This window comes from Acanthaster planci, linkage group LG19, assembly GCF_054643075.1.
Source record: "Acanthaster planci isolate LZ-2023a linkage group LG19, COTS_SCS, whole genome shotgun sequence".
In the NCBI taxonomy this organism is placed as follows: domain Eukaryota; kingdom Metazoa; phylum Echinodermata; class Asteroidea; order Valvatida; family Acanthasteridae; genus Acanthaster; species Acanthaster planci.
In genome coordinates, this window is record NC_141795.1 from 1590594 (window position 1) to 1612706 (window position 22113).

General features: G+C 46.2%; 1 protein-coding gene across 1 annotated transcript; it reads right to left on the reverse strand.

The window, feature by feature from the left end:
- Window positions 1–1609: 1609 nt before the first annotated feature.
- LOC110973130 (uncharacterized) lies at window positions 1610–21240 on the reverse strand. The gene is made up of 8 exons (XM_022223684.2): window positions 20903–21240; window positions 15004–15255; window positions 12191–12349; window positions 11386–11609; window positions 9700–10377; window positions 9414–9568; window positions 8791–9004; window positions 1610–5956 (listed from the first exon to the last, which is right to left on the reverse strand). The coding sequence occupies exons 2-8, from the start codon at window positions 15221–15223 to the stop codon at window positions 5387–5389; spliced, it is 2220 nt and encodes a 739-aa protein (XP_022079376.2). The 5' UTR covers window positions 15224–15255; window positions 20903–21240; the 3' UTR covers window positions 1610–5386.
- Window positions 21241–22113: the final 873 nt, after the last annotated feature.

Genomic DNA, 22113 nt, shown 5'->3' on the forward strand with positions numbered 1-22113 from the left:
AGTGTAATGACGTCACGGATGGACTGTTCGAGCATGGACGTACATGATGGAACGAGGCGGGGACTTGACCTTTTTCCCAGAATGCCTTGGAAAACACACTGCAGCGTTCGATAAGCCTCATTTTGAGGCTTTCCTTGAGTGTAACACTGGTGTGTTCAGGGAAGCTAATCGAATGCACCCATTGTACGTGGTGGACAGACTAATCCGACTGGACGCCATAACTGCGGTGGCAAAGCGGCACTCACACGCACATTCTTCAGCTTGACGCGCGCGTGCTTTTTCCAAATCGCGGCACCTTATTGGTGGAAAAGCCATATAAGGCGCGCACACCGCCTGTCTACGAATCTGAGTGAGTGCACCCTCACCGGCGAATTCCAACTGGGTTCTTGCACGCATTCGGCGTGTACGCGAAGACCACACATTCCAGACTAAGGCCTTCCAGAGTCACGGCTAGGTCTATTGTCTACGCGTCTCCGCACATTTCCAATGGAGGGGAGACCTAGACCTAGCTCTTGACAACAGATTCGGATGCAGCCCAAATTTGTCAAACTTGCACTGCTTATTGAAGAAGGTCGAAATTAATGGTGGAAGTGTTTTTTAAATGGTCATGGTTCTGCCGCCTCGAGCAGAAGCTCCCCCCCATCGGTTGAAAGGAGCCATGTTGGTTGGGAGTGTTCATTGGGCGAGATCGGGCGGCCTGTTCTTGACATGGGTTCCTTGTTTACGCCTCCTCGTCAGGGTTGTTGTACAGGAACGCACGGAAAAACTCGTGAGATGGCCTTTAAAGCTAGAGAAAATTGAAATATAAATAATTATTTTTCCATAACGCAGATTATGATGGGTTAAATTAAATGGAAAATAATTTGACCAGTTAGCCAAACATTAACTCTCGAACAACATACAAGGACGCCGCCATGTTGCATTTTGCTTGCCACTAACTACCGATAACCGGTTGTACGTTGCTGGTTTTCGAGCGGCCCAGCCACGATCAACAAATCGAGCTGTTCGTGAACATGCGAGAACAAGCCGCCCGAACTCAGCGATGCGACCAAAACGCGTGTAATTTTGTATAGTCATTTGTGAACCAGCAAAATTCACTTCCAACCAAAGGACCCTCCGTTGCTAAGAAACTCGCGCCCTCTCTTGGGTCAAGCTCGAGGCTCACAATGAGAGGCCTTTATGATGTTCAGTGATCATGTGACTTGGATTCGCTCATTCCTTTTTGGCCTAATGAGCGCATGATTAACACGTAATACACGCTCAAAGTTGAGGGCACTGTGAGGGCACGACATAATGTCATCAATCAAGTTGCAAAAAAAACCCCAAAAACAAAAAACCACGGGAAACCACTTCAGTATGTCCTCCGAGGATAATTTGAGCATTCGTTCATAACGAGGCTGAAACTCGACCCACAGAACTGGGTCGACCGTCTTATAAATTAATTCTACTGTCATTTGGGAGTCGGCCTATGAACACTATCACCACGCTGAATCAGGACCGAGGCAGCGCTTGCATACTCAAGACTTTAACTAAACTTTAATCTATTTGAGGCGACCTAACCTGGCCAGTGAAGTCTTAAAAACAAACGAAACAAAACAAGCATGCGTGGTTCTTTATGAAATTAATCGTAGGGCTTTTCCTTCATTCCATTATCAATTATAAGGGAAGGTGCAATCTACAGAACATAACAGTCAGCCCGAAGGCCCCCCCACACGATATTAGAGATTGAACCAAACCTATAATTCTTGCTCAATTAAACTAGTTCCCTCTAATGAGTGCTAAAGTTTAAATCAACTCGTAAATTCTTCAACACCATTGTGCCAAATCCTGCCACCTTGTAATTGCAGGCATAATTGTGGTTGAGAAGTCGAGTTAATTGTCACCCTGACATCGCCGGATCTTTTTTTCTAGGTCGCTGTTGGTCGGAAGTTGGAGGAATAGTCCCTCCGGCCTTGCCGAGCGGGCGAGCCGCAGACCCTGCCGCCACCTTGTCATCACATCATCGACAACTATTTATCCATTTTAAAGCAAAAGGTGAGCCCCAACACCCCAATAAAGCGACATGTTCAGACCCGAAACCGCAAGCATTCTCAGAGCAAATAAATTACACAAGGGATTTCGACGATAGCATAATGTTTATGCGATTAAAAATAGTCAGCGGTGATGGAGAAACCGCAGGCAAACTTTCATCATCCGCAATCGAAACGGTCCAACCGGAACTGCATGTATGAGTTTCCCCAACGCAAAAGGCAAACAGGAAGCGCTTTCTTTGTTGTAGTCACTCAAGAAGAAGAATATTGAAACTGTTAACACATTCTGTGGGGCTGGGGTTTGTACTAGTAATTACAGCTAAATTCACACAGCGACATTATGTATTTGTTAATTTAACCTCTTTGCATAACAGTGATAGGTCCTTGCAGTGATCTTGCTGGGAGATTCCTGGACGTTTGTGTCTCTCTTTCTCTCTATATAATTTGTCCTAACTCTGAGCAATTCTGTTGCTGCCAATTGCCGGAAAACAACGAAACACGTGTCTATCTACATGCACAGAAAATTTCGAACAGCAGTGCTGTGAGAGGCTGAGGAATGTTTTTAATGGGAACCTTGAATCCTTTCGAAGGTTTAATAAAAATTTAATACAAAAATTGAGCCAACCTTGATTTGTCACGAGTCACGACAATCAAACGGCTTCAAGCTGCTTGTTATTATAGAGCACGAATTTGGGTCAAAACGACACCTTTACGAGGCTCCCCAACATCGTAAATTTCTCACTTTGCTTCACTCCGCAGGAAGGAAATCAGAACATGCCCAGAAACAATACTCACCAGTGTGTGATGCCCAAATTATGCGGTCATGATTGATCACGTTGGCGACAGGCATTTCCCAAACCAGTCATTACGTCGCTGAAAATAAACCCAATAAGTTCTGTTTGGCCTCGGTATTCCAAAACAGTGACCATGCCCTTAAACAAACAAGCTTGACCGAAAAAAGGACGAGGAGAACTAACAGGGCCGTTGGCCCAGGCCCTTTCGAATTAATCAATGGCTCAAGCATCACTTACAGGTAGACAATAGTCACACCAACTGACAGACCGACAGGAAATCACAAAAGGTTTTTTTTTCAAGTTTCGTGGCCTCCTTACCATTTACTGAAAAAATGAGATATAATATACAAGCCTTGAATTCAAAATAAATTACAAAGTTACATAATTACGAAGATGATAATGACATTCATGACTTAAATTGCTATAAATAGATGTACTGAAAGATAATATGATATATAAAATGACAAAAAGGGTCTTGAAACGACAGACATCGAGTTTGAAATAGTCTCGCCTTCGAGGCGTTCTTTCATACTACGAAGCAGAACGAATACTACTGCGTACGTGCTTTTCATTAGAAAAATCTTAGTGTACATAAAATATAAATATATTGCAATAAAATCATAGCTAAAAACTTTCCACAACATCCTTGGGGCGATTTCAGTTTTCTTACGATAGAGCGTTACAGTACTAGCACATTAGGTAATGAACTCTGTTGAACGAGTGCACTGGAAATGAACGCAGACTCGCGGTACAAAATGCTGTCAAAGTTACAACAATGAAACCACGTTTTCTTGATATCAGCTTGTTAAACATGTTTAAACATTGAACTTGTTTAAAACATCGATGGATGCTATTGTACATCGGCGTTTAGGAAAACTGGACATGTGATGTTTACTTTCTAAACTGGTAGCAAATTGTGTTCAATTAACTGAGTACAGCTTGAGAGTGATTACTTTTTGGAAACACAAAATGGTGATCGATTTATTGACAAAACAAAGATCGATTTGTGGGCGGTGGGTGTGGATCAGTTTAGGATGACGTAATATTGAGTAAATTCTAATTCAATTTGCACTTATCGATAAACTTCAGATGTCTAATACAATTTTTTTCAATTCTATAAATTTCTCCATTGAACAAACTTTTGGTTTGTGTTCTTTCTCTGTCATCCCAAGATAACTGAGGCCGTGTCAGAAACGGGCTTCCAGAGCTACGGCTAGGTCTATCGTCTCACGCGTCTCCACGCATTTCCAATGGAGCGAAGACCTAGACCCAGCTCTCGACAAGAGATTCGGATGCGGCCTTAAGAGCAAAAACGAAACGAAGTCACGACTGCAGACATGCAAAAACGCCGATGGTTAAAGGCGGCAAAATCTTTCAACGGGCTAGCCCAACCACAAAACTGAAATCACGACGGGGGAGAAAACACTGGGGCGAGACAGCGTCCCAACTAGACTGCCACGTAGATGTACATGCATTTGCATCAAGCGATGACAGACTGCACCTCGTATTGAGCAAAACTAACAGGACCAGGGAATCCACTGCGGGTCTGTCAGAGGAGACTCCTCGAAGAAGCGGTGCGAAGCCGGCCCGCTCCCCGTCGGTTTAAGGTCAGGAGCGGCGGTCTGACGAGACCCAATATTGCCACCTCGGGCCGCTCCTTCAAGACCCGTATCACGATTACGGGGAGGGTCAGGTGGGACACAGAGGAATTGTTTGGGTAACCCGGACCGGCTGCAGACGTATCGCCACAAAAAATGATGTTAATTACCAATAGCGGTTGACTTGAACACACAACAAACAATTTGGATCTCTGTTCTGGACGGTGTTAGCCTACGATCACTCGTGCGAGGTTGGCGGTGCGCCCAGACAGTGTGGGTGGATAAGAAATAAGTTTAACTTTCTGCACCTGTGGTGATTAATATGCCAATTAATATGCGGGGAAACGCGCCTAATGGCTCAGTAAAAACCATCATCTCATGACGGGTAACATTCACCCAGTTTTCGGAATGATTAATGAGACCAAAGTGTGATCTGGGCCGAGCCGGATTGCTAACATGTGTGCCCAAGCATCGGAACGGAGGTAATGATTAGCCGCACAAATACTTTACACAGCGTGAAAGAACGGTTCACTTCGTACAACTTTCGGAAGTATGCTCTTGACAGCCGGGTGAAGAAAAAAATGGTGAAGTGATCAGAAACGAATCGGAGTGGTCGGGTACGAATGATTTGTTGTGTAAAAATGCGCTTTCTGAACTTTCCCTCAGGTACAATCAAGTCATCGGCACTTAGAGAGCGATACACTCTTGTGCAGAATGTTCAGAAGGTCCCACTGAGGGCCAGGCGCTACACAGACAGCTCTCTTGCATGGTTTTGTTCAATTATCTCACCAATGACCTTCAGTTTCTGACTGAAATGCACTTCTATCGTCCCGACAGAAACATAAAAGTCACCCAGTGTTCCCCGCGGCTTAATCAGATCATGACATACTTTTGAAACGTTGTGGCCCAGCCGGCCATCCCGGCCTCCTGCGGGCCCGTACCGTCGGCAACAACGCACCTCTTGTTACCGGCTGACGTCACCCTCAGATGGCTGGGATCTGGGAGCGACGTCTGTCCCTTCCAAAGTGAATTCACTGGCATCCAGCAGCCGACTGTGGCTTGATGACGAAGACGACGGCCCCGGCTGCGTGACGATAACGTCAGGCGCGAGGGTGCTCTCACCCCCTCCAGAAGAGCAACGGCAGCCTAGTCCAGAGTCCTTCTGAGCGGGTGCCGCGATTGGTCGATCGTGCGTCGGCGAGCCGCGTTCCAACGACCTGCTCCTCTCCTCGCCGTCCGACCTCCGACTCCACTCTGCCCCCTTCTCCCTCAACTTGTCCTCCGCCCCCTCGAGTAGGTGGAAGTCGTCGAAGCCGCACTTCCGGGTGAACTCGTTGTCGAAGGTGCCGTCGCGATTGAAGAGCGTATAGACACGCCTCCACCTGTCCAGGTGGGGGTAAAGTCTCTCCACCCGGTTGTAACTTAGGAAGTTGTTCTTACTCCAGTGGGGCCTCGCCCGATACTTCGTGAACAAGAAATCTTCCAGTTTCTTGTGAAACTCGTCAATGCCGTAGGCGCCCGGCAAGAACGGTACCTGCATACACACACACACACACAATACAAAAATCAGAAATCATAAGATTGCCATTAATTTCAGGCCGGGCGATGCGTATGCCGTCTCGGCAACCCTTGTCTGAATTCTGCGACAGAGGGCGCTCTCTGAAGGCGCGCTCCAATATCAAAGGTTGCACTGTTCTGCATTAATCTAAGCCGTCGTAATTTATTGTTTCACACCTGCAAATATATTGCTTTCATTTTATAGCCTTCTTTTTTCAACTTCGAAGTTTCGCAAGGCCGGGTTAAAAGTATTGCCACCTCGATTTGGTTGAAATTATTGCTTGAGCGTGTGAAGAATCGACATGAGCGTAGTCACTGGGGAACTTTTCTGGGACGCAACACTAAGGAAAAAGTGCTCCGTGGCAGCCTAGCGAAGGGATTTTTTTATTTATTTATTTATTTATTTTTTGCCCCCAAAAAAGTGTATCTGTACGACCAGCGGGCCATCGCACGCAAGAAATTCAACGATGGCTTTTTTGTCCTTTTCTCGGTGTTGGATGATACCACCATCACGGGGTCAAGATGTCAGGCGCGGGGTCGTGGCCACCACGGAGCGAGATGTCGCCGCGAGCCGCGCCCCGTGCGCCCCGGCTGGCGAACGTGCCCAACGCTGCTTTTTCGGTTCCCCTCCACCGCACCAAAACCGGCCGCGCGGGGTCCCCCGCCGTAATTGGTGGAAACAAACTCCGGCCAGTTGGGGACGGAAGCAAGCGCGCGGAGGGCCCGCCGGCGAGACGGGGGCGGGCAGAAACCGTGTCATTCTCGAGTATTTCTCAGTCTGAGAGCGGTGAGATGCCGTGTTCATTATTATCAGACGGCCGTGGTGTTGTCCCAGTAGCGGCCGGTGATGTGAAGTGTATTATTTGTCCACCGTAGTGCAATGCACTTGCGCCTGTTTGGTTTAACCAAGCCCGCTGCAGGTGCACCATTGACCCCGTTCTTACTGTGTCACCCACTCCAACATGGGTCAGATTTGCACTGCCAGCCAGTAATGCCAGCATTACACATCAACGCAGTGCAGCCAAGTCACTGACCATTATCGCTAGTTTTACGTACACAGTAATTATGGGTTTTTCATATTTTGTATGTAATTTAACATCATCAACAAATTCTCACAAAACGTAAGTTGGGAACGGCATGAAATATTACGTCAAACGCCGGCTGCACTGTAAACCCATGTGGCCAACAACCCTGAGGCAAATCTGAAGTTTCACCTTGACCGGTAAATAGTCAAGTAGGAAAATTACCTGCGTAGGCCTAAACACAATCAGTTTTGTTTTGTTATTACATTTACAGCTTAACTGGTACCCGGTAAAAACTTGACATTTCCTTTGTGACCTCTTCAAACAATCTAAATTTTCTCTGGAAGCAAATGTACCAAACCTCAAACTCTTTGCACACAGGTGTATTTAAGGTTAGAGACCAACTTCTTCTGATTGAATTGTTGGTACTTCTGATGCCACACACTCAGTTCCACTACAATGGTTTAACATGGAAATGGTGCACTAGAAGAGACCAAACTTTCGTCCCTTGTTGCATGGTTGGTGGGTCCTTTGTGCAATATCTTGTCATGTCTGTGCTGACAGCTGATACATTTTGATAGAAAACAAAACATGCGACAAGTGGCACTTGTAGAAAATCCACAAAGTCCCACAGTCCATCTGACTGCTTTTTTCAACGTCCTTAAAACACGGGAACAGAACTCGGCAAAAATAACAATTATTCCCATTTTTCCGTCTGACATTCCACAGTCACTTATTGTCAAATTAGGCGACAACTCTAAAGTTAACTCGTGCTGACAGATCCCATCAGCGGGCGCATTAAGCCTTAAACGAACCCCGAGCTGAATCGACGCCTCTCCGTTTAGCCCAGCCGAACCCTTCACCCTACAGCCCTCCGCACACCAAATTGAATCACTGGAGAGAACTGGAGGGGAAAACACTGCGACAATAACACGGGCATCTCTTAGCCAGCTGATCAATCCGAGCGCCTAATTGAGCCAAATCGCCCCCAACCGGGTGTCTTCCTTAATTTTCCACGTCTTCATTTGCAGGGCCGCGATACACCCAGACTTTGGCCCAGCACCACAACTCTGGTTTCGTCAAGAAAAAAAAAACAATTCTGCCTGAATTCTCTGGGGACCGTAAGAACAATGCCGGGCAGGCACGCCGGGACTTGTAAAAGTGCAAACAGCAAAAACTCTTAAATTTTAATGTCCTAGAAGTGTCAGACGAGAAGTGGAAAAAAATACACATGCGTACGATTCCGAGGAAGAATTATGACGTCTCTAAACTACAGTGTTGACTCTGTTGTGCTAAGCCGTACATGCCGAAAATCCCCATGAAAACTCTTGGTTTTGAAAGATTTACGAAGTACATATTTGAGGGTGTGTCATTTTTCACAGTGGAGTTTCTGTTTTCAAGTTCAAACCTGAACAATGCAACACAACGGTGAAGTAAGGATTAATAGGCTGCTACACGTTTCTTATTCTCAGTAATTACGACGTATGCATCCGCCTGACCGAATCCCTGGCCATACACATAATTGCCCAAACCTGATGCGACAGAACATGGTGACTTGGTGTGTTGTGCCGTCAAAATTTTATTGATTACTATTCAACAATTTTCTGGCGCATACCACTTCGAAACTGGCGGGAATTTAGTTTCTGCGAAGTGCGTGAACATGTATTTTCAGCGAGGCAGGCACCGTCGACCACACCCTTGAGAAAGAAAGAAACTGTGTTATCTGCCCCATGTAGACAGGTGGAAGAAATCCTGTTCATTTGGCACCCATTATTTTGTAATTAATTACCTCGATGTAGCAATATCTATCACAGAGACCGCCGTCCGCAGTGTGCCGATTGGCGGGGCTCATGTACAGGTCGTCCGCTTTGACCATTCGGACGTAGATGGGCAGCAGCGTGTAGGTCTGGTAGAGTTTGCCGTAGTCCTGCAGCACCTTGATGATGTCAGCCAGGGCCGCGTCCAGGTCTTCCAAGGGAATGCAATACTCCGCCGTCTTAATGCTGTAAACGAAGCATAAAGAGTTCGGGTCTAGCATACTTCAAGACTTCCTTGCACGAACTTTGCTCAACTTACACTTAATTTCTTCTTGGTTTTACAGTCAAACATTCTTTTAAAAAATGGTTCGAGAAATCACTCAGACCACAAACCTAAGTCTAACATTATCTCAAATCTACCATCAAGTTCAACATTTGCATAACTAATGACAGACACTTTCACGTTGTAATGAAAGTAATATTTTTTGAAATGCCGGTCCAACAAAATTTGCTGTGAGGTGAGGTTGCTTGGGGAACCGATAAATCCCGTATTTTTCATCAGGCTTGCAAGGCCTCCTTGATGTTGCATTGTGTCAGATTGAGAAGGGTGCAAGGCAGCTCACGGCTTTTCATTTCTTACATGTTCCCAACTTACTGTAAGTTCCCATTGGTGAAGGTGAGTACGTTGTACCACTTCTGGATGTAGGGAGCGTCTCGAGCGAACTGGTGTAGGCCACAGTCGGCGAACCACGGGATGAAAGACGGCAGACAATGCGCTCCAAGCTGCAGGCACGAGGCTGAACAATCTGTCTGCAAGGAAAAACAAATAAAATTAATTTTTTTTCTCTCATTTCCCGTGCTCCGCCCTATACTTCTAGGTGTCATCTCAGTGCATATTTTATCGAAAGACAGATTCAACTAATCCATGGCATTCGACTTACCTGAACGATCTGGCACGCACTCTGTCCTCTACACCCTGTGCAGGCGCAGCATTGAAAGTTCAGGCAGCAGTCGCATTGACAGCTCCCCGTCGCATCCGTCCTCTCTCCCGACAAGTAGACACTCTTCAACACGGTCCTCTGCGGGTCCCCTCGACTCCGTCGCGGGAACGGGTTGACGAAGAACGAGAAGTACTTCCCCTGGCCGGCGGACATGCTCTTCATCGTCTCTGGTATCCTGAAAACCGATTTCTGGTCTTGACAGGTACCGGAGGTCGTCGGTATCGATTCTCCGGATGCTGAGTCCGTGTCGCCGGACGGCAGCTCGGCTGACAAACTGCTCCTGCTACAAGCTCTGCTTGGAGCCTGGGTGACCGGCCTGGACTCGGCAGTCGACTCCGGCCAGTCCATCTCGACATAGTGTCTCGTCTCGCGGATGTTGTACACTGGGACGCAGGTCAGAGTGACGGAGTAGATGACCCCAAGCGAGCCGAAGCCCACAGCGGCGGCACGGAACACGTCGGTGCTGTGGATGTCCAGCACAGGGTCGCCGTACTTGGCCGCTTCCACCCGCTGTCGTACCGTCTCGAAATCTTCGTCTGCTTCCCCTTCTCTCGGTATCCTGATTCGCACCTCGATACCCCCACAAATTATCATGTGAAGCTCAGCTACAAAGTTGGACTAGGGTAAAGAAGGGGAAGAAAAAAGATTACTCGAACGTTAAGAAAACACAGAGGCTGAAAAGGATGCCGCTCGCGACCCATAAAACTATTTCACAAGTCACTCACTACGTGTCAGAATGTTGCTATGAACACATAAAACACAAGGGCATATGTAGAAACGATCGCCGGCCAGTCTACAAAAGACCCAACTGGTAATGGGAAAAAACAACACCCCAAACCAAGCTCTGAATCAATCATGCTAAGACATTGTTGCCCCTTGAAGATGTCAGAGTTGAAGAAAATGCTGTCACTCTGGAGAAATCTCAAGATACCTTCCTATAGAAATTAATCCATACCAGGCCTCGAAGAATCGCGGACCGGTTCAATCGAACCACGACGAGGCACGTATAGGCAGACCTACCGGCAAGGAAAACAAGGCCACACTGTGTCAAGTCCTTCGTGATTTGAAGAACACCCTCATTACACTCGAGGAGAAACCTTGGCGGACTTGCTCACCAAGTGCGCGGGATTCATCCGAAACACCTTTTTTTCCCACTGTCTAACCTTGAGTTGGGGGCCCACGAGATTAGACGCTATACAGCAATGTCACATAGCTCGGGGCAATGCGTGAGTACGAGTACATTTGGAATACGTGATGATATCTTGAATTGGTTAACATCCGTGTTAGAACTTCAGGTTCCATCGAAGCCTTTTACACCGAAAAAGGGAAAAGCGCAGGGTGCAACTTCAAATTTGAAGTGTGAAAACACAGTTTGAAAGAAAAGGAATGGAACGATCAGGAACTTTGACGCATTCTACGTTAGCCTCATCTCCTTGCTGCGCACAATAAAGCACTTAGTCGCAAGTGACATGCAGCCATGAAATTCTGGCTTGTAAACTTGTCTCATTAATTGTTTGACTTGCAGGGCTCCAGGAAACAGTCCACGGGGTTAGATTCGAGGACAGAAGTAGAATTTTGGTTCGACATGACCCAACTGCTATGATCTAGGTCCTGTAAATGGCTTACCATAGTGGGATAGTCTTGGCCCGTGCCGTGCGTGGACGTGCTGATGATGCCGGCTATGGTCTGACCGGCGTAGTTGCCCATACACGGTAGACTCATGCCGTAATCCTCGTCGATGACACGGACGAAGTCGTGCAGCTTCATCCCGCCCTGGACCTCGATGTGGTAGAGCGAGCCGTCCTCTGTCTGCTTCTCCACCCGGAGAATCTTGTTCAGGTCCGTCATGTCTGGTGGCGTCAAGAAATTTCCGGTCAGTTCCAAAGTTGGGTTTTTGATAGGGAAGCACGTTTAGGTTTTTAAAATCTGACCCTTATACCGAGTAGTACGGGTGACAATTTGCGTTGACTTGTTCCCGTGCATTCATTCTGCTGCCTAAACTGAGGCTCGAATTGTCCTCAAGAATTTTAAATGTTAAAAAAAAATACAGCCACAATGTGCCTTTCACGTTAGCAGAATAGTGACTCGAAACTTTTACCAGACAACCGTCAGTCTTTGGACTAGACAGTAGTGTCTAATTCATCAGGATAGCTGATAACCACAGACAACCTTTAACAATGCCAAGATTACACTAGAAAAATTCGATATTACTCTAACGCTGAATGGAATCTGGGACCAAGGTTGAACTACCGTCAAGAAGTCGACGATTAGACTTCACTGCATGCCTTTGTATAATTACCAGCACACCCAAAATGTGTTCCACTTTGCATGCCATGGAACGAACGTGATTCGGACAGTACTGTACAATCCCGATAAGGGTTCAATGCTTTGAATCAATTACGAGATGCCCCCCAAAATGGGCGGAACTCACCAATGAGTACGTCCCTGACGTTGGTCAGCTTGGACCAGGACGAGCCCGTGCCAACGGCGCGTACCTTCAGATCATTCTGCTGAGCAAAGCGGACGACAGCAGCTATTTGTTGGACAGGGTTAAGACCCTGTTTCAGTTCAGCTTTGTCCAACTTCATTCCTGATGATAATGGCAAAAGGACAGCCATTTATTCCTATTCTTATTTGAGATTGAGAGTAGATATAGCAACAATAATAATGATATCAAAGCATTTATAAGGCGCACGTTATCTAACAGTTTATCTGCAATTCAAAGGCACTGATATTTTATCATTATCCCTGCACATTGGGCTCACAACATCGGAACATCTCAGCTCCCTAAGGAGTACACTAGCCCGATGCTGCCATTGCAAACAAGACGCAAACGGCTACACATTACCATGTCTGTCATCACAGGTACCCATGTACTCCCGGATGGAGAGGCACACAGCGGTCAAGTGGCATACTCATACCTAAGATCACAACATGCTGCCAACAGCTGGATTCGGACCCCCGACCCTATAACTACAAACCTTCACAACAAGGCAACACGCCCCCTACAGTACGGAGTACTTGAGCGAGTTAGTTATTCTAACTTTCGAGAGTTTTTTTTTAATTCGACAAACAACGTCGAAAATGTTGATGGGTATTCTGGAGGCTGGTCAACACCAGGGGTGAGATTGAAGGAAAATTGATATATCCAGGAAATAATTAACAGAGGTTTTCGGAGGGCCTCACAGTAACATTAGGTCTATGGTATATATGTTTGCCTAAAGGCGCCCCTTACATTATCGGTTTCTTGTGTTCTGTGTCAACTTTGGTACATAAGAACAGTTGAGTGGTAAACTCAGAATTTTTCGGATATTAAAAGAGATTGTTTGAATTCGGGAAAAATCCTGACAAATCTCACCCCTGCAATGCATTGAAACAGGCGAAAAGGTGAGATGCTGTGTAGATTGACTTTTATTATCCATATAAAAAGAAGGTGAAGATTGTGCCCAAATTTCTCAAGTTTTGTTTAGATGACTCGTCAACTCGTATCGCTAGTCAGTAAAAAACGCTTTCAACAACATGCAAAAACGAGTTCATTTTAGGCATTTTACTTTGCTAAATGTCCGTGGTATTTGTGTCAGATTAAATCAAGCCAGCTTTCACATGCAAAAACGTGCCCAATGAAATGACTATTGCGGGCACATTCCTTTGCAACTGACTTTGCCAACACCTGACCTTGGCAACTGCAAGTTTTAGGGTATCGCGTTTTGAATTTGCTCACATTTCGTCAATGATTTGGCATTCATAGAGCCCCAGGCGAGTCGGGAGCCAGCTAGCGTGTCCTCACCACAAAGGGTAGAGGGGCCTTGGCGCTGGAAACGCCCCGAGTTATGCCTGAGCCAGAGCTGGTTGGGAGCAAGGTTGCTGGGACTTTGTTCTCTCTCTCTCTCTCTCCAAATTTAGTTAACAACTTGGCAGCGTGTCACGGCAACCAAAGTACAGACACTTTTGTCCTTGTGCCGAGCGTTTAGCCCGACGAAACGATCGCCCCGAGGGAACACTCAAGTCTTTTCACGCAGGGGCGCGGATTAGCACCTGTACTAGAACAAATTGTTGGTAAATTTGGAAATCTCCATCGACGAAGTCGAGAGAGAGAGAGAAAGAAAAAAAAATCAGAAAGAGAAGCCATCAGAAGCGGTGTCAGCATCTGGCTTTCCGCTCAGCGCTGTGTGGTATTTCTTCTCACAAAACACCTACCAAGTGCATGATGGCAACTGCACTATTTTCAAACATTCTGTGGTCTGGGTGACTCCCAGGGGAAGAGGAACGGGATTTCATGTTGTATTCCTTTCCCCCCAAGCTCAAAAGAGGGTCTGACGCGTACGGGACACCGAGACCCCGACACACCTCGACACCCAAGCCTTGCCTCCCTGCCCCCCAGTGGTTCACTGTACTGTCCACCCGGCGATTAAGACGCAATACGAGGTATGATTATGAAGGAGGCTCCCTTCCAAGGCACAGCTGTGGGTGTCTAAGGTAGCGGGTCGCACGCGATGCAACGCGGTACCCTTTTGTCTCACTACGGTCTGTCAGTGCCGGCATTATGTCCATCATCTACCCCCCCCCATCCCACCCAAGAATGCTTCCGAAAAAAAAAACACTCCTTCCTTTTAAACCAACTCTCCACATCCTCTGATCATTATTTTGTTTCTCTCTCTCTGATGGCTCTAAGACAAAAGAGTGCCAAAGTAGAACAAGACCGCTTGCTGGCGACTCGCAGTATTCGCCCGCATCCTTAATTCTTCCGGAATCAACGCTGAAAACACTATACAGATGCCAGACAAATTGCATTGAAGATCGAGGCTACATCTGCTTGCTCTCTTGGGCAGACATGCTGTATAATCTCTCCAGTAGACTATATCATGTAGGCCCATATCCATAATCTTATAATATGAACAAATCCAAGTATACACGCATCAATTGACGCCCGTGGATTCACGAAATTAGCTTTTGTCCGTATCAAATACGAACTGCACGGGCTGTGACTGGTTTAAGTAACATTCGATAACGCACCGCTAACATTTGTCCATGCGCTCAAGCACAGATGCGTGTTACAGGCTTATCGTCACGTCGAAGAACAAATCTTGTAAGTGGGCCAAATCCACACTCCTACAAATGACCCGTATTCTGGCAGTCTAAAAATAACAGTCACGCTGAAGACAACAAATAGTATAACTCCGAAGAGATTCCCCACGCCGAATATAAATGCTAAAATCTCTGAGGCATTCGAGCCCAGGAACTCACCCCTGATCATGTTCCTTTTGACCGGCGTGTTGGTGGGCTTGAAATAGTCCACCAGGGGCTCCACGGTCTCCGTGCCGTCGTAGTTGTAGAAGACTTTACGGTCCCCGTAGGAGCAGCTCCGAATACAGGGGAAGACGGCCTGGTGGCAGGGCCTGAGGCCAAAGCAGCAGTCAACCATGCTGCAGGCGTTGGCTAAACCCTGGTACACTGACTTCAACATGGCGTTGCTGAAGTGATGATGGTGGTAAACACCTACAAGAGAAATTCAAACGAAATATGGCAATCGTATTAGAATCGTAACAACATTAGCTTGCCGTTTTTAATGGCTACCTTGTTTTTTATGGCGAGCCATAAAAAGTCGAGGGACGTCATTTGGGGTTAAAACAGCAGGCTGATTGTTTCCACGGGCAAACGGCGCAATTACCGGGAACTTTTATCTCTCTTACGATGCTCAGGTGGTCCGTATACTCAAAGAGAACTTTACCCTATGGGAAATCGTTACATCGGAGCTCTGGATGTACAGAGTACAACCGTTTTTCGAGATGCGCTTGTCATGTGCGTCCTGCTTGTGTTGAACTCAGATTTCAGGAATTAAACTACCTGTTGGATCGGACCTGTTTTATTTACCTTACAGCCGGGATTGGTACTACGAGTATGTTAATAACTTTTGACGTACAGAAAAGCTCTAGGGAACCATTCCAGGAACACGGACGCAATGATGTAAAAACCATAAAGATCGAGTGTACACTCAAGAAAAAATCTTTCTTTGCCTTTAACCGAAAGAGGAAGTGAGAAGAATGTAACCACGTACTCTCTGACACTTTCCCGATACTCGAAAAAATGTGAAATCAATCACAGGAAATGCTGCAATAGAGTCAGCAGATTCGAGTGAGTGTCGTTTTGCACGTAAAAGGGTTCCATCATTGCTCCACTCAACATACAAACTAAAAACTATTTTACCAATGAAAACGCAAATCTTGAAACATTACCAAATGTCATGTTTAGAGGAACTTAACTTGTCCAGTTCCTAAACGTCAGTGTTCAGTTAATAAACATCGTTCCCCAACACAATAAACGGTTTAGTAATGTGACCATATTTACAAACCAATAGCAAGAAAGTGTTTAGTAAGTGCTTATTTACTAAACATAGGCTTTGCAGTGCAGAAGGTAAGCTTGCTTGAGTTTGTAATTTATGATGCCTAGGTTGTGCAACCCAGTAGAGAGCACGCTTAACGAGTTACGTTGGCGCTGAGTCAGAACCACCAAAGACGGGACAACCTCCAATCTTATCTTCACCGCCCAGTAATGTACCACTTGTCTGACGGTCTCACGTGAACAGCCATCAAATATGCCGAGCTTTTTTTTTCTCCTTCGGAAGCTCGAGTTTTTTCTGTGTGAGTGTGTTTCCACAACAGCCGTATGGCCCAACTCCGGTTACCGTCAAAGTACAAGGGACCTTCCCAAGGCACCCATATAGCCGGGAGCTGGGCCAAGCGGGCTTGACATTGAACCGGCTTTGCAGCCGCTATATCACGTTTCCTCTCCGCTCACTTGCTGCCATGCCAGCCTCGGCACTCCAAGAGATCAAGGCATGAGAAACGCAGAGCGTTCCCGGCTGCCACGCTCACCTGTGCGTCATGTGTGGAGTTTCACAGCGATCCCAACAGGCTTCAGCTCTCCATATACATGTATATTATCATTACCCCCAGGCAATACGGCAAATACTACTTACACGCATGTGACATGTAGGCGACTCGTGGTAGAGAGAAGTGCATTAATTGCCAAGCCACCATCTTTGTTTTGATAGCGCGAAACGCCGGAGACAAAAGAAAGGTGAAGCCACCTTTTGTCTCCGACACTGTTTCCGAATGTGTCATAAGAGCATCGGACGCGCAAATCACTGACTCGAGGTGGCTCTCCTCTTCACTGTTGCACACTGCGCCCGGAAATCGTGCGCATTACAAGAAAAGTCTACGACTTCTTTTTGCAGTAAAATGCAAATTGTAGTGAACATCGGAGATACACACGTATGGATACATAGTACAAAGTACCATCAGATTTAAGAAATGCATGTATGCACCCAAGATCGGCCCTACTCGTCCGGAATTACATAAGCCTGGTGCACTTTCGTATGTCATAATACTATTGGGCCTATACGGCCTACACGCAAACTTTCATGATGAAACATACCTGCTTACAGCCCACGAAGTTGATCTACTTTATTCACGTTCAACCAACAGTTGCAAAAGAAGGTCCCGGGGGAGAAAGTGACAAGCAAGGGAACACTTTCTCCTCTGTGCTATTTGAGCCTGAGCAAAACGACTGCAGTTTTCAAAGGACTGATTGTGACGGTGCCTTGTCAAGTTGTAGTCGGGCAAAATATAGATTTGCGCCCACCGCCCCCGATCCGTTACATCACAGAGGCATCCCCCCACGCAGGCAACACCGTCAATTCACTACCAGCTTCGCTTCCGATATGTAAGTAGCTTTGCCATGCCAGGGGGGGACAAGGATTAAGTCTGGTCTGAAAGAATCCAAAGTCAGAGATATCGTTGTAATCCGGATTTGAGCGCTAGACGGATAAGCTGATCGCAAGGAGCGCGGCTGGGTCATAATCAACGTAGGCCTATGCGTGGGCTAGAATGAAAACGTCTTGGTACTTATGGGAAGGGGGGGGGGTTGATTTTGACGCATGACGTTTGGTGGTTTGGCACACTGGTACCGTTCTCACTGACAAACTTGATAATTATCTGATTCAAGTGCGGTTGCTGTTTCCTCTATGAAGATCGATAGATTACTACACGAGGCGCACCATATTAGGGAACCCGCATAACACTAGAAATGCACTACCGGTTCTGGACAGACGGGTTATACAGTTACACGTGGTGGATCAAAGCACCCGCGTAACAGCGAAAACTAATACTAACAGGATACACATGTGCATGTGTATGTATAATGAATGGTGTAATGTGGTCGCATGTGAAGCCGAATGTGAAACTTCATCACCATCATTGAGAGAAAATTCTGTCCTTCTTTCTGGAAATTGAGAAGAATACTGCATTCCAAGGAGGGAATGAGACGCAGATAAAAGTAATCAGTGATCACAAAAACTCATATTCAAGAAAATTACAGGCATAAATTGCAAGTGATATAGAAATGAACTCCTAACTTCCGTTCAGGCAGTGTAAAGCACATCGGGTCTCCTCTCGCCGTCTCTCATGAGAAAAGACTTAAATGTCTGAAGGCCTTTCCCCGAATATGAGTGGAACCGAATGCAGGATACAATACAAGTCGGACCAATCCAATGGCGTTTTACTGGACATTCCGGATGGCCCCCTTTAATGGCGGAAATCACTGTGTCGGGCTGTGAGCGGAGTGACTGTCGTGGAACAGCGGCTCTGCACGAGAAGTTATCACTACGCTTTCCGCCATCGGCGGGGCTGCTGGTAAAAGTGACCGGCGATGGCGTTGCCATGGTCACCGGATTCATCTATTCGGTCATACTTTGAGTTCACGGCTCGAGGAGAAAACTTTTCGAATGAACGGTGTGTGCTCAAAAAGACGCCACAGCATATTTTGTCCGGAAAAATACATATTGAAAATGTGCACTCTTTGATATGATTGACCAAAAGGGATGTCCAAATAGTTTTTCGTACATCTAACACGAGCAGAGAGGCGCACCACCTCCCCGGGTGCACGAAACATTCTCTGTAGTAAAATTCACGTCTCATCTCAGCGCTTTAAGGCAAACAAACAGAAAGCCCACAGACTGACTACTGTTTTGATTTCATATTTATTGTCTCCTCAGTCCCCCCCCCCCAATTGAGTTTGTCTGCTCCCACACCCTGAACTCATTGGGTATAATCACTCACAGGTTTCGACCTTCATGCTTTTCCAATAATTGCATCACCGGAAGCACAGCCCGATGCGGTCACGATTTGACAAGACTTCTTTTCTTCGCCTGTCCCGAGCCTCAAGAGGTGTGAGAGGTCCAAAAATACTGCGTCATGAAGGAGAGTTTGCAGTCGGTAGCTAACGGGCGCGACCACCTGTCCATACCGAGGAAGATCAGATCCCACTTAACCAATTACTAGAACAAGTGATTAAAAAAATGTAAGGCATCGTGTGCGCTAGTTTTGACAAGGACAGGCTAGGTTTCAGGAGCCGTTCATTCTATCTAGCGTATTAGGATAAACGTGAAGGTGTGTGTGTGTGTCTTGATCTGCAATTTCATCCCCAATCCCTGCAGTACTGATGTCACTAAAAATATGTAGACCATCTCTATTGCCACAGCATGTAATCACAAGAACCCTACATTAGGCACCAACATTAACTATCGCAAAGTTATTTCCCACAATTTAATACTTTAATGTATAGCCCCAAAGATTCTGTCTTCCTCCTGGATACAGCACGATAAACTTTTCTATAAAATGGAAGGCCCTGCTCCATCTCAGTTTAATCAGACCAGACACAGCACGATTCCGACTTCCAGCACTAGTGTCCGTTTCCCCTGCAAAACCTTGCTGGTATCACTGGAACACCAGCGTTATGTACAAACGCCAATTTACACAACGCAAAGCTAGTAATTGACAGTTGGAGCACGGTTGAGGCAGGGCGGAAGGCTACGGGATTTCCCAGCGTTGCCATCTTGTATCACTGTCGTGTCAAATCAAGCGTAAACAAGCCATTTTGTCTCCCCGATTAATTCCACTTTTCTCTAGTAATATATATCTCCGTTTGAGATGAAGTTTTTAAAAGGGGGTTCTTAAAGACAGCGGGGCAAACCGGATTACAGCGGTTAACTTTAAGCATCCGTGCACTTAAAGACTCTCCGTTTTGTCGCACAACTTGGGAGAGAGCAATTTGAGCAGCTATCGATCGTTGTAATAGACTTCTCTGCCCTAAAACCTATTCATGTTGGCAGTAAGAAGGTAAAATGTCTGGAGAGTAACCTGCCAATCAACCTGTAAGTTAATTGGGACTTCCGCCAACAGCCGAATGGCCAACGAAATGGTCTGTCTTTTCAACCCTGCAAGATTCGATTCAGCCATGCGTACGGTTAAGTATATTTAAGTATACAGGAACTAAGGAGTGTTCTTGGTTTCGAAGACATCCTCCCATCCTCCTTGATCTTATTAATACCCATCGGTAGCTGTATTTGAAGTTCAAAATACATGTATTCAGATGGGCACTGATTTTGCCGACATTTTTTTTCCAATTTAGCAATGACGAAGTTTATATATATACGGTTGACCATGATGCTTTGCGATGATTATTAAATCTACAATGGCAAACTAGGAAAAGGCGACGAAATAGCAGCTTGTGGGGACGAAAATTATTTTTTAGCGCAGGGCGATAAAGGAAAGACAAGCTAAAACACCGTTCAGAAGAGGATCCTTTCCCACGTAGAGATTTGCAGATCGATGAAAAGATAAGAAAAGTCAACTTGGCCACAATCGCTAATGCAGCGGCAAGGGTATTAGGGCGATTAAATAGGAAGTGTTTCATTGACGGCCGACGGCGAGCCAACAAGCGCCATGTGACGAGTAGGATGGGCACCCTACCAAGGGGCCACAATGGCACTTTGTCACTTTGGTTGGCTAGCAGACTTACCTGTCCATTGTCGCAGCCAGCGCACCATACCACCGCGCGGCTGGAAGGCCAACCATAAAAACATGAACTGGTTAAAAAAAAATAATTTAGAAACTGGTGCCAAACTCCGCTCAGCATGCCGTTCTACCTCGGAGCTTTAAAAAAGACCAAGGGTGATAACTACATACCCAGCACAAGACCATACCTAGTGCCATGCGGTTTCATAGATGCTATTAAAAAGTCATGCAAATTATGGAAGTAAGAAATCCATGAGGCTCAGCTGGATGTACATGTACATTGTACTTACCACGCGCTGTGTGTGTGTATTGCAGGTAACCTTGATGTTCTTCTGCTTAAGCTCTGTTGTCAAAAAGTACCAATCTCTCTTCGGTATCCACAGGTATTTCCCGCTGAGAACTCTCTCAGGAGGAAAAAAAGGCGATAAACAGGATCTATGTTGACGGGACGAACTTGAAGTCACTGCTACACATTACGCAGGTACTATCCATAGAAAAAAAGAGACAACGGTTTATCGTTCACGTGCAGCTCACATGCAAAAACACACAGGTGCAACTTCTGAGCCTGAGAGCCGAATTGTGTACGTCCTGCTCCGACCTTGTTACCCGAGATTATGATCGACTAGCCTCGGATGCCGGGTACTAAGATCTTGTGTGCCCGCTCTCGGCCTGTGCGTGCCAACCGCTCGTGTGTCCCAAGTTGTTTTGATGACGTCACCTGAGTTGTTAAGGAAAATTCCTCTTACTAGCTCTGCGTGTGTGCAAAATCAACAGACGATTGGCCTGGCGTAAACTAGGAAAGCTTCTCCTGAAATGGGTTTTAACGACTGAACTTGATCTTCATTCTTTTCAGAGGTGTTAACTGTTCTGGCGCTTACTTTTATTTTCCAATTACCTCCTTTTCATCTTCATTCCAAATTTGAACTTAATCATTTTTTGCAAGTTCCACCGTGGCACTTTTCTCCTGAGGTTCGGTCTTCAGATCGAAAGATTTGTGTACAGATGCGTGAGGTCACAATTTACACTGAGATTTCCTCCTCAGAAAACCCAAGGGCGTGATTTACCAGCGGCGAATCCAGCTTTCGGGGGGGGGGGGTTAAAAGGTGAATGCGGCTTCGAGCTTATTCAACATGATGTTGGAGGAGACAAGATATCAAAAGCCTTACTCAAAAATCCGTCGGGGGGGGCAAGTTTCAGAAATGTTTAAAAGTGCATCTACAAAGGTCAGGCCTCTTCTGTGACTATGGTTGTAAAAGTTATTTTTTTGAGCTCAATGTATTGTATCATAGAGCTAGGAACATTTGTAGGGAGTGCCTGGGGTGAAGCTGGTTACCCAGTGGATTTTGGTCTTGGTGAAGTCGAGGAGGGCATGAGTTGTGGTGTCCAAAGCGGTGGTTAATTGTGAATGGGATCACTTTGAACTTCCTGCCGATATAAATAAAGAGGTAGACAAAGCGACAGTGACACACACGCAGTTTAATAGTTAATAAAATAAACTGGA

Excerpts from the sequence above, each read along its gene's own strand:
- LOC110973130 (XM_022223684.2), bottom strand. The coding sequence starts at position 15,223 with ATGTTGAAGTCAGTGTACCAGGGTTTAGCCAACGCCTGCAGCATGGTT. Across the intron at positions 9,569-9,699 it reads GTGCGTGCCAGATCGTTCAG|ACAGATTGTTCAGCCTCGTG; the intron begins GTAAGTCGAATG and ends TTTTCCTTGCAG. Across the intron at positions 9,005-9,413 it reads TTCACCAATGGGAACTTACA|CATTAAGACGGCGGAGTATT; the intron begins GTAAGTTGGGAA and ends CTTCGTTTACAG.